This window comes from Cajanus cajan, chromosome 1, assembly GCF_000230855.2.
Source record: "Cajanus cajan strain Asha chromosome 1, NIPB_CcT2T_4, whole genome shotgun sequence".
In the NCBI taxonomy this organism is placed as follows: domain Eukaryota; kingdom Viridiplantae; phylum Streptophyta; class Magnoliopsida; order Fabales; family Fabaceae; genus Cajanus; species Cajanus cajan.
Window position 1 is genome coordinate 31,298,601 of NC_138517.1, and position 13,375 is coordinate 31,311,975.

At 29.5% G+C, this 13,375-nt stretch overlaps 1 protein-coding gene across 1 annotated transcript; it reads left to right on the forward strand.

Annotated features, from left to right (window-relative positions):
• The first annotated feature begins 2,782 nt into the window (after window positions 1–2,782).
• LOC109804317 (transcription factor bHLH146) lies at window positions 2,783–4,184 on the forward strand. Its single transcript, XM_020366135.3, has one exon. It carries the CDS (start codon window positions 3,439–3,441, stop codon window positions 4,036–4,038), a length of 600 nt encoding a protein of 199 aa, XP_020221724.1. The 5' UTR covers window positions 2,783–3,438; the 3' UTR covers window positions 4,039–4,184.
• The last annotated feature ends 9,191 nt before the right edge of the window (window positions 4,185–13,375 follow it).

Consider the following 13,375-nt stretch of genomic DNA (forward strand, 5'->3'; position numbering starts at 1 on the left):
TCATGATTAGTTTAAGAAATGTACAAGTCTATTTCTTTATGATCATATCATGTTATTATTCAAGAATAGGAGGGGTCCGATTAATTTTATGAGCTGGTATCTAAAATAATTGAAGAGTCAAAAGAAGACTCACATAAGTATAAATTATTATGATGAAATCAAAGCTATTAGACCCTAATTGAAAAACTCACGGAAACTTGTGTTTCCATCTCATCACTTCTATTTTGTTTGCAGAAAAAACAATCAAGTCTTTCCCTCTATGTCTTACACTGTCAGACGTTTCTTTGATGTTCTTATTTCTTTTTCCTAATAATGTGATTTTATTACAAGGCACCATCATGCATTTGTGTTGTCTATTCGTGCATCCTCACAAACACACCCACATCATAGACCATTCAATCAAACGCCCTGACAAAATTTCACTAACCCATTAATTGTTGTGTGACTCCTCAGTGCATTTTCTCTAGTACTGTTCCAACATCCAATTAATGTTAATACCTGATTTCTTTCCTGCCAAGGCTAATTGCAGTCTTGCTTTTGAACTTTGACATCTCAAAAGGCCCTACGCAACAAAATAATATAATGTTGAACATGTAACCCCCACTTGCTTCACTATTCTATATGTACTATAAATAAGATTATAATAATTGTATCACTATTCTACATGAACTAGAAATAAAATTATAATAATATATAAATAGGAAACAATTCTTTTCTTATAATTGATAAGGTTGAGTTAAATCTAAATGTTTATATTCTAGCATGGTATTAAAGCATATGAAAATTTATATTTATTAATATATTGTATCACTTGATATTAGATTGCTATTAAACTACTTGTCAATATTAAGTTCTACAAACTTTATGTTCAAATTTAATGTGAGAAATGTTAAAAATTTCATGACGACTAAAGATATACGTAGAAAGTAATTACCATCTTACAACTTAGTTTTATAAAATTAAATTATATTTAAATCCATATTCTAACAATGTGATATAATATTATATACACTTGAAAATGTGTAATTCTTAGCCTTTTTGTTTTTGCATCAGGTAGAATAATACTACTATTAATAATTATTTAACAGTGAGAATGAGAACCGTACTTCATGCTAATAATCTGAATTCTGAGACTCTCCTGCACATGCATAGTTGTCCCACAAATGTCCAAAGGGTGGTTGGCATTTAGTTTTGCCTCAGACTTGGAAACTACAATTTCCAGGATCCTCTGAAAGCAAAAGGACTCTGAGCTAACTTTCTTCACTTCTTTATTTTTTTCAGTTGAATGATCGTTTATTTATTTATTTATTTATTATTCTTTAATTAGTTCATTATTATTTTATTTTCTTACTTGGAGTAAACAATATAAAAATCAGGTGGGGCTCTCATAGTGATTATATTACCAAGCATATGAAGGTCAAATTTGATTAAGTTACCAAGCTACCTGATGATGAACTTTTTCCTTTTCACTTTTTTCTCAATGAAGACAAGTTTTTGACTTTGCTTACACAACTCTAGGTTTATCATCGTTTCCCTCTAATCATCGCACCATAGTGGGGCCAATTCAGTTTGGATTTTGTTTATCCTTTCAAAATCCTAACTTTCATAATCTGTGCAATTCATAGGACTAGCTAGCTGTCACATACATCTTATCAGAATATACCACTTCTGTTGCTAGGTTTACCTTGTATTTGTGTCACTAATGGTGAAACTTTCATAAATTTCACTTCTCTTTGAAAAGCAATACACAGTAAACTTAGACTCTTAGAGGGAAATATATAGTTATTATTTTAAATAGAAAAATTAATAAAATAAGCTTTAATAATTTCGTAATTTTATTATATATGTTTATATACTTTTATAAATGTTAAATGCTAATTTTTATGACCAATAATTATAAACTCAAAGAAAGTACATCTTTCATCTTAAAAGTCAAATTCAGTTTTTTTTTTTTCACATATACAAAGGTGCATCAATTCACAATTCATATCAATTATATATTATATTCATAGAATTAAGATTTTTCACACTAAAATTTTATTATAGAAAATAATCTTTACATCATAATATCATTCAATTACCAAATATCATATATATATATAAATTTATTAATTTTGATAATAACTATCTTAAGAGTCATACAATGTAATTTTCATGTATATAAAATTTATAAAGTACAAATTTTTAAGATCATGCTAACTAAGAAATTAAACTTCAATTTTTCTACTTATTTAATATTTTTCTTTATTTCTCTCTTTTTTTTCTTGTCACATGCATCACTCATCATATTCATCACTTTATTCTTTTCTAATTTGTCTTAATTTCCTCCATGTTGGTGCATGTCACCCCAAAAAGTGTGGAATGAGAATTTTTTTCTAATCCACAAATATATCCAAGGAAAACTACTATATAATAAAGGGGTAATTAATTAATTTAAAGAAAAAGGAAAGAGGGGAAATTAAAGGAGTAGGAGTAGGATGAGCTGGTTGATTTGAAATGAGAGGGAAAAAACTTGTAAGTAGGGGAGAGGCTGGAAGTGCAAAGAGAAAAGAGTACCACTTAAAGGGGTTGGAGTCATGTGAGGTGCATTTATAGTGGGGTTTTGGTGTTTTTGTTTTGTAGCAGCACATGGGTTGAGAGACTCCCTTCTGTGGGTAGTTGTGAAAAGCAACAAGCATGTGAGGCCATGTGCCATTCAAAATAGACCACTCCCACCACTAGTATGTATTTTGCACACTCATATCTTTGTGCTGTACCTCTCTGTGAACACTGCACTCCCTTTAATCACTCTCCCACACATATACTCCTTTTCTAGGTCTCTACGTCCTCTTCTTTTTGTGCCTGTTCGTGCGTCCATATTTAACTTAGTCATCACCAATCGTGTGAATCAAACCACACATGATTGATTTATAGTAATTTCAATTTCAAGTTATGTGTGTACACAACTGTATTAAATAATTAAAAATATATATTAATGTTTATTTTATTAATGATTTTATCTGACTTCATACTTATTTCGATTAGTAATTAATAATTATAATTCAATTCCTTTATCACTCCAATTATTTAGTTGCATGGGGCCTCTCATGTCAAGCAAAATTCAAACTTTATTTGCTAGTGAACTTCATGAAACTCCTATAACTTGAACTATCTTCAACACTAACTTCATCACCACAACCACCATTCCCCTAAAAGCTTCTTTTTGCCTTCTTTCTCCTTAACATAGCTGACAAAATCAACCCTCTCCCCACTTTCACATTACTTTACTTTCTTCATTTTGCACCCTCTTAACTTCTATTAATTTCCTCTATCATCACTCACATATTCCTCTCCTTGTTCTTCTTTCTTCTTTTCATCCTCCCTCACTTCTTGCTTAGATACATTTTTTTTTTTTTAATTTTCTTTGTATAACAAAAGGTGTACCTACGTTTGGATTTGATGGAGGGTCAACCTGCTAAACGAAGACGTGTATACTCACTTGAACCCAACAAAGTGGAACAAGCAGTGTTTGCTAGGAACTACATGAACTACTTGGTTCCAGCATTGATGAAGATCAAGGAAAGAAGCTCTTCACAACACAGTGGCCATTGTGATGATATTCAGAATGTTGTTAAGTACGAGGTGGACATGGCAATGGTGTACTCAGCCCAAGGTTATGCATGGAGCAATGCTCTAAGTGTGAAGCTTCAAAGGGATAGGGCCAATGTAGATAGTGATGACACTAAGGCTGGTGAAGGCTCATCAAAAATTTGTGGCCAAAATTGTGATGAAATGGTGCCATTGAATCATTTCCCTTCAAACCCTAGTTTGAAGTCTAGTAATAAGCGCAAGGACATGCTAGAAATCAAAAAGGGTTTAAGAGAAGATGGTGATGAAGAAAATGATGAAGTCATCAATGGCCAGTTGAAGAGCCTAAGAAGGTTGATACCAGGGGGAGAAGAGATGTGTAGTGAACAAATGGTGACAGAGCTACAAAGCTATGTAAGTTGTTTGCAAATGCAGGTGAACATTCTTCAGTGTCTCGCTGAGACACATTGATATGATTCATTCATATGTATCTGCTTTGCTTATTATTATTGTTGTTATTATCTATGTGTTTCACATATAATATATATTGACAATTATTATCAAATTAAGCAACTATATATCTATATAATATGCTGTACGTTGTATTGTGTTTTGAATATCGTGTTGTATATATTGTTTTTCCAAATCTGTTAGGTGGAGAAGGGAACAAATTGTGCAAAAGAAAAGCTAGAAGGAAGTAACAATATTATACTCTCCAATTGATTATTCACAATGCACTATAGAGTTTTTGTTGTTTATTTTTTTCTTAACAAAATTTAGATACAGTTTTTTTTTAGATGTGATTAATATTATTCTTTAAAAAGAATTAGGGATTTACTTTTGTACATTTATATTTAATACATATTTTATTAATATACATTTACACATTAACAAAATAAATCACTAATTCTAATTGAAAGATAGAATTAATCACACTTAAGAAATTGTAATTAAGTTTTTTTTTCTTATTATGTGTATGTATGACGTATATATGATAATGCAATTTCATTAATCTCAATGTTTAGTTTATCTATATTATTAATAAAAGAGATTATCCCATTTGATATTCATATTTTTGGACAATTTTATTTTTATAGTTATTTTTTAGGAATTACAATTTTTTTAATAAATTTTACTGTATAATCATCATCTCTTTTCTTTTAGATAATCACTTAAAATTATATGATTTTTATTATTTATTATTTTTTAAGAATAATTCATGAAGATAAAGAATGTCTTTTGTAGGCCGGTGGTAATAATTTATACAATATTAAAGAGGAATGAAAATTTGACGGTTAAACTGTGGGGTACTTTATTTTATTCGCATGTATTAGATATTCAAGCTAATGAGTTGACATATACAATCTTCTACTTTGTTTTATTATTTTTTTTTCACTACCATCATTGTTGGCCTAATTTACGCATTCTGAAATCTGTCCTTAAATTCTGGGACCACAAAACATGTGAATTTCATCCATCATGATGAAGAGGGAAATGGAATAAAGAAAAAGTTGTGCAACTGAAGCTTCCACTAAGTCACTGAATTTAACTCCAAATTAGTCAGCTTGATGATACATTCAGTCAAAAAGGCATAGGAAAATTTTAATATGCAAAAATATTTTTAGAACTTTGCATCATGAAAGGGTCCATGTATAACTAATTTAATTTGTGTATGTATACATGAGGAACTCAATACAAGTAATATGTAAAGTTGGGAAGTACTAATTGTAGGTTCAGCTTGTTTTTGTACGTGAGTTAGGCACTTCTTGTCACTTTTTAAGAAACTTCTCTTTATAGATTAAAATAAAAAAAGAAAAAAAGAAAAAAGAAAAAAGGATTTGTGTGGTATATGGAACATTTGAGAGAATGAGTGAAGCGAGAAAAAATAAGTGAGTAAAGAGCATAGGGTATTTATTGAAAGGGAAATGGTGAAAAGAAGAATTAGAAAAGTATGATCCCTCACTTTTTTATTTCTTTCCAAAGCACTTGGGGAATGAATATACACATGATTTCAATTGATAATTGATTATTGGTGATTGATAATCGATTATCGTTTGTTTTTCCTATGATATGATTAAATTTTGGTTTTTATAATTTCAAAAAATTAATTTTAAAATATATTTTTATTTTTTTATTTATCTCTTTTCTATTTCTCTTAGAATTTGTTTGATTTGTTAAAAAAAATGGTGTTAAACAACGCAATATAATTATTTAATTTGATTTAAGAAAGATAATAAGACAATACACATCAAAAGAAAATAAAAACAACAAAATCTCAACTCTTTTTTTTTTATTCAATAAATCATGAGACAATTTTTTATTTTAAGTGCAAGATAATTAAAAGATAAAAATAATCATATTAATTTCTTATTTAAATATAATGTTTCTCTTTTAATTATCATTATATGTTACTATTATTACAATATTATTATCATTACTATCACACCACCATTAGCTTCTAGTGCACCACCACTTTAATCGTTGTTGTTAATATTGTTACTATCACATATTATTGTCGTTATCATTACCATTAATTATATATTAGCATTGTATTAAAATAATTATACAATTATTGTTAAGATAACTAAAATTAAGAAGGGTAATATAGTAAATTTTATATTGTTTTGTTTGTTTTGTCCACCAAATAATATGCACACGATAACAAAACTGTCTAATATCTTGAGCATTTGTCATGTGTTGTGCCTTAATATATACCAAATGCACCCTTAAACCAAACATCTTAGTTTTAACTCTTTCTCATAGTTTTATTCATTTTTTTTCCCTCTATTCTTTATTCTATCCATTTTATTTTTTACATATTCCTTTTCATCCTACTTGTGTGTATATATGTGTGAGTGGAGCATTTCAAATGAGAACTTTTAATCATAGTCCTTAAATTACAATAAAAGATTAAGATAATTGAAATTAAAATTTAATTATAAACACTTTATGGGACCTTTATTATTACTATCTCCATTACCACCATCATAAATGTTGTTCATCACCATCATTATCATCATCATCACAATCATCATGAGTAGTGCGGTGATGATGGAAGCAACAATAGCTAATGGCAACAACAATAGGTGGTAGCAACAATAACTATAGGTAGTAACAACAATGGTGATAATGACAACAATAATAGTGATGATATAGAGACAATGACAATAATAATCTCATAAGATAAGTTTATAATTGAGTTTTAATCTTAATTGCACAATTTTTTTAACTGTAATTTAAATGTTATCATTGAAAGTTCTCATTTTCTCATTCGTAAAAGTTTCTACTTTTTTTTTTGTTTAACATAAAGGTATAACTTTTTCTCATCAAATTTCACTACAAAAAAAATTGTATTTAGTGACCACCAAAATCGGTCGCTAAATTGCTAAAATAAGTCGTTATTTGTCTTAGCGACCGAATTAGCCACCGAATTAAAGTAGTTGCAAAAACCCTAGTCGCAAAGCTATATAGCGATCAAAAAATTTTCGGTCGCTATTTAACGACCAAAAATTTTGGTCGCAAAATGGTTGCAATGATTTTGGTCGCTGATGTGTATGGGGACCAAATTAGTGACCGAATAAATCGGTCGCTAAAGATTTATTTTTTATTTTATTAAATTTTATAGACGTTGCAAATTCGGTCGCTACGAAATACTCATATTTGGCCTCTCAAGGATTCTATTTCACAATACTTCACTTTTCAGCATGTGTTTGTCCTTAATTACACAACTTTTGAGAAATTTTCCAGAAGGTCACCCATCCCTATATTACTCCAAGTCAAGCACACTTAACTGTAGAGTTCTTATGAGATATAATAATATATTTAATAATTATATTACCAATAATAATAATTATATTATATTTAATTAATCTTTATTTATATATACTTACTTTTATAATTAACAATCTACTTATTTCTATTTAAAACTAATATTATGATACAATTTAAATTATCTATTATAAATTTAAAAGTTTAACTAATAATTTTTATATTTTAAAGAAGGGTTATAATAACACTGATATAACTTTTACTAAGTATTACATTGTTCAATAACTTTATATTAAATGTGAATTTTGTAAATTCAACCGTTAAATTGAAAGTTCATATCACTTTATATGTTTATATCAAGTTTTGTTAAAATTGAATAACAACTTGAAGGTAATCAAAGTGCTCATATTTTAATATATTTTGAAATGTATATGTTACGTCAATTTTATTATACAAGAATGAAGTATCAAATCATCTTGAATTCATATAAAATTTTGTATATATGATCTAAGAGTAAAAAACTTTCAATCTAACGGTTGAATTTATAAAATTCACATTTAATATAAAGTTATTGAGCGATGTAATACTTAGTAAAAGTTACACATGTGTTATTATAACACTTCTCTTTTAAAATATTATTTTTATAAATTAAATTTTAACATTTTAAATAAATTATTAATTAACTTAATATATATTTATTCATCTTAAAACTAAGATATAAAATTTTAAAAATGTATTTATCCTTGTTTTATTTTCTAATTATCAACCATTAATAAAATACTAATTATCAAGTTATATCATAATATTTTCATATCAAGTTTAAAACCAGATATTAGTTATAAAATATGTTAATTTGTGTTGGAATTTTATTTCAACATGAAACTTTAAAATAAATATACGAATAAAAAAACTCCGTTAAAACAGTCACATATTCTATTTAGTAGAGAAAAAAGCAAGGAAACGCATTGTGATATATTAAAAACTGATCAAAAAAAACCAGCGAGTGGTTTGCCCAATTAGTTAAGGGAGAAGACTTAAGATTTTCTCCACGTAAGTATATGTGTGGATTAAAGCTCTACTGTTAGCAATTTTAGCCTTTTTAAATAAAGGAGGTGTAATTGTAATAAAAAGGAGGTGTATATATAATAAGTTAAATACTATGAACATCTATGAGTAAATTAAAATCAAAGGATAATAATTTTTTAAAATTAATAAAAAATATTTCATTTTATAATTGTTTCACAAATTCTTACTAATTTTTGTATAAGTCAATTGGTTTTAAATAATGAAACTAGCACGATTATATCAATTGAATTGAATGATTAAGCCTAACTTTTAAAATAACAATTGAAATAAAATAAGATTCATGAAAATAATTTCAAAATATATTAGGTAAATAATTTTTATATATAATAAAATTAAAGACAAGGATTAAAATAATCAATGGAGTTAATATAATATTCATTTATAAATATTTAAATAAATTATAAGTAGCAAGATATTATTTAATTGACGTTTAAAATAAAATATTTTATAATATCTAAATGAATTGATTTTTAAGATAAACTATTATATACATATTTAATTAATATAATTTTAAAATATATATGTATAATTAGATATATTTTAAATAAATATTTTTATATTAAAAACTAATTTACCATTAAACAAAATAAAAATATTTCAAAATATGGTTGTTGTTGAATCAGTTTCCCATGGTGGGATCATATTCATATATAATAATAGAATCATGTCTCCTCAAAGAAGCGATATCTACCTCAAAGTAGTACGAGCATAATCGAAGATAGATAGTATAACGTATTTTAAGTAATTGATCTCATGTGTTATTGGTGTATATATTTATATATATAATTTATTTTATAATTTTTATTTATTAAACTAATGGAACATTAATTATATTTTATCAATTTTAGATTTATTTGATAAGTTTTTATTAATCCTTATATAAGCCAATTAATTTTAATTTATTGGAACTAACGTGTTTATATCAATTGAACTAGATGCACTACTAGAAAAATTAAAATTAGAGAGGGAACAAATCCGTCACTAATCTTTATAAAATCCGTCACAAATAAATTAGTGACGGAATTTGTGACGGAAATGATTCCGTCACAAAATTTGGCGTCACAAAATATTTAGTGACGGATTATTTTCTCCGTCACAATTAGTGACGGAATTAAGGCATCACAAACAGTATAATTTCCGTCACTAATTTCTAACAATAAATGTTTAGAAATTAATAAAAATCCGTCGCAATTTGTGACGTCTCTAACTCCGTCGCAATTTGTGAAGGATTAAATCCCTCGCAATTTGTGAGGAACTGTCTCCGTCACAAATTTGAGAGGGATTGAGAGGTATGTGAGTCCGTCACAAATTGTGATGACATAAAATCCCTCACAAATTGTGATGAACGGAATCCGTCACAAATTGTGATGCCAAGTATCCGTCACAAACTGTGATGCCTAGTATCCGTCACAAACTGTGATGACAAGAATTGACTAGAATCCGTCACAATTTGCGACGTCAGAATTCCGTCACAACTTGCGACGGATAAAATCTGTCACTAACTGGGATGAATCCCTCACAAACTGGGCGTCTTTGATGACTAAATTTGTGATGAATAACTGCGAAATCTGTCACAAACTGTTGTACTGAATGAAATCCATCAGTGATAAATAAAATCCGTCACAAATTGCCTATCAAATTGCCTTGCCTCCATACCAGAACGGCCCGTTCCAAGGTCGTTCTGCAACAACAAAAACAAAACATTTTTAATGCTTGGAACAGCCCATTCCATTTTTGGAACAACCCGTTCCAAGTTACCAAATTACCCCTATAACTTTAATAAATTTACGAAAATACCTTTAATAATATAATAATAATAATAAAATAATAAAATAAAAGTTGGGTGTTACAATTCTCCCCTCCTTTTAGAAATTTCGTCCCCGAAATTTACCTGAAAACAGAAATGGATAAGCTTCTCGCATCTTGCTTTCTAATTCCCATGTAGCACTTTCTTCAATATTTCCTCCCCAAACGACCTTAACCAAAGGGATTTCCTTTCCTCTTAGTTGTTTCACTCTCGTGTCATCAATCCTTAAAGGAATCGTTTCATAAGTGAGATTATCCTTCAACAGAATGTTGTCGGACTCAATGATATGGGAAGGATCATGGACATATTTTCGGAGTTGGGAAACATGAAAGACACTATGGAGATTTGAAAGAGATGGAGGCAAGGCAATTTGATAGGCTACATCACCGATCCTTTTAAGAATTTGATAAGGACCAATGAAACGTGGAGTAAGCTTACGGGATTTCAGTGCTCTACCTACTCCTGTCCAAGGAGTGACTTTAAGGAATACATGATCACCTTCTTTAAACTCAAGGTCTTTTCTCTTCTTGTCATTATAACTCTTTTGCCTACTCTGGGTTGCTCTCATCTTCTCTTGGATCATCTTAACCTGTTCAGTAGTTTGTTGAACTATCTCAGGTCCTAACATGGCATTCTCTCCAGGTTCTACCCAACATAAAGGTGTTCTACATCTCCTACCATACAGAGCCTCATATGGTGCCATCCCAATACTGGAATGGTAGCTATTGTTGTAGGTGAACTCTATCAAAGGTAGGAAACTATCCCAACTACCCCCATGTTCTAAGATGCAAGCCCTCAACAAGTCTTCCAAAGATTGTATGGTTCTCTCAGTTTGGCCATCTGTTTGGGGATGGTAGGCTGAACTCAATCTAAGCTTAGTGCCTAAAGCCTTATGCAAACTCTCCCAAAATCTAGAGGTGAACTTAGGATCTCTATCAGACACAATACTAGTAGGAATTCCGTGCAACCTCACAATCTCACTGATGTACAACTTGGTTAACCTCTCCAAAGGGTATCTAATATTAATGGGAATAAAATGGGAAGACTTAGTCAATCTATCTACAATGACCCATATAGCATCCAAGTTCTTCACAGTCTTAGGTAACCCAACTACAAAATCCATAGAGATGCTATCCCACTTCCACACAGGCACATCTAAAGGTTGCATCAAACCTGAAGGTTTTTGGTGTTCTACCTTAGCTTTCTGACATACTAGGCAAGCACACACAAATTCCTCCACTTCCCTTTTCATCTTAGGCCACCAAAACATCCTCTTAAGGTCTTGGTACATCTTAGTGGCTCCTGGATGGATACTAAGGATACTCTTATGACCTTCTTCTAGGATTGCTCTCTTAAGCTCTGGCACATTAGGAATACACAACCTATCCTTAATTTTCAAAACTCCATCCACTCCAACTTTAAACTCACTATTTACACCTTGATTCAATTTATCTACCTGACTCAATAAGAAAGGATTTACCTGCTGACCTTCTCTAATCTCATTTATCAAGCTATTAGTCACTCTCAAAGCTCCCAACTTAATACTCTTAGAGGTCAACTCACACCCTAAGCTCATATCCCTAAACTCCTCAATCATTTGCAATTCCCTAATCATCAAGGAAGACACTTTCAAAGATTTTCTACTCAAAGCATCAGCTACAACATTAGTCTTGCCAGGGTGATAATTCAATTGAAAGTCATAATCCTTAAGAAACTCTAACCATCTCCTCTGCCTCATATTCAATTCCTTTTGGTCAAACAAGTACTTAAGGCTTTTATGATCACCAAAAACCTCAAATCTAGACCCAAACAAGTAATGTCTCCACAACTTAAGCACAAATACTATTACAGCTAACTCAAGGTCATGGGTAGGATAGTTTTGCTCATGAATTTTAAGTTGTCTAGAAGCATAGGCTACTACCTTACCCTCCTGCATAAGCACTCCTCCTAAACCCAATTTAGAAGCATCACAAAATACCTCAAAAGTCTTACTAGGATCAGGTAACACTAACACAGGGGCACTAGTTAATCTTCTCTTAAGCTCTTGAAAACTCTCCTCACATCTAAAGAAAGTTTCGCTAAGAATTTGTCGAACTTTCTCAATCTATTTAAAGAAGATGAAGTGGAATCTTCACGTAAGAAAAGTCTTCTCATTTCTTCGGTCTCTATAGAAAGGTTCTACCAAAATGAAGATAATTATTTTGGAATCAACCTTGCTAACAACTGAAGCTTCAATCTTTGTAATAGTTTAAGTGAAGAGGCCTTAACTTTTTCAATTTTTACAATAGCATGTAATAGTTTAGGTCATTGCTCTTGTACTATTCACTCTAGCAGTTTGGTAAAAAACAACAACATACATTACCCATAGGAGAAAGACCTGCATTGGATGTTATTATAGTTTGGCGTCTAAAGATAGAGAAATGGTTAAATCAGAGTTTCCTCCATCACACAAATTTTAACTTTCAAATGTTAGGGATAAACAAATAGCCCAATAATGACATTGCTGTTAAATATATATATATATATATAAAAGATTATTATGTAAAAATGGTAATGTTAAATCTCAACTCTTAAATTAAAATATTATAAGTAAAATTATCATATATAACTATTATTGTTATTTTATTAATATTCTTATCATCATTATTATTTATTGTCATATTTATTATCATTGTCACTTTCACTATTGTTGTATTATTACTTTCATCACTAAACTACTACTATTATCTTGGTCGCTATCATCTCAAAATTTTGAAATTATGTTTGATAGTATAATTAACTAAGTGCACACAACTGCATTACTTTTTTTTATCATTTTTTTATTTATTTTATTACGTCTAGGTAAATTTTTATTTAAAAATTAAGTTAATATATTTAATTTTTCAATAAATATTACATATAAATATAATTAAAACATTATTTTCAGCCTATCAACCTACTAATAAACAGGGTAAGTCATAGCTTTTAGCCCACTTTCTCTATGTGGAACAGTGTGGTTTAGCTATTTTTACGAGTCAGTAATAATTACTAGCACAACCAAAGTTTTTCAATATATATAGATCCATTAACTGAGTTCACACTATGACCCGTGCGTTGAGACACTATGCTTGAAAGAGAACTATTTTATGCTTTCCAAGTTCTGGTTTA

Bases quoted from the DNA above. Each gene is read 5' to 3' on its own strand.
- LOC109804317 (XM_020366135.3), top strand. From the start codon at position 3,439: ATGGAGGGTCAACCTGCTAAACGAAGACGTGTATACTCACTTGAACCC.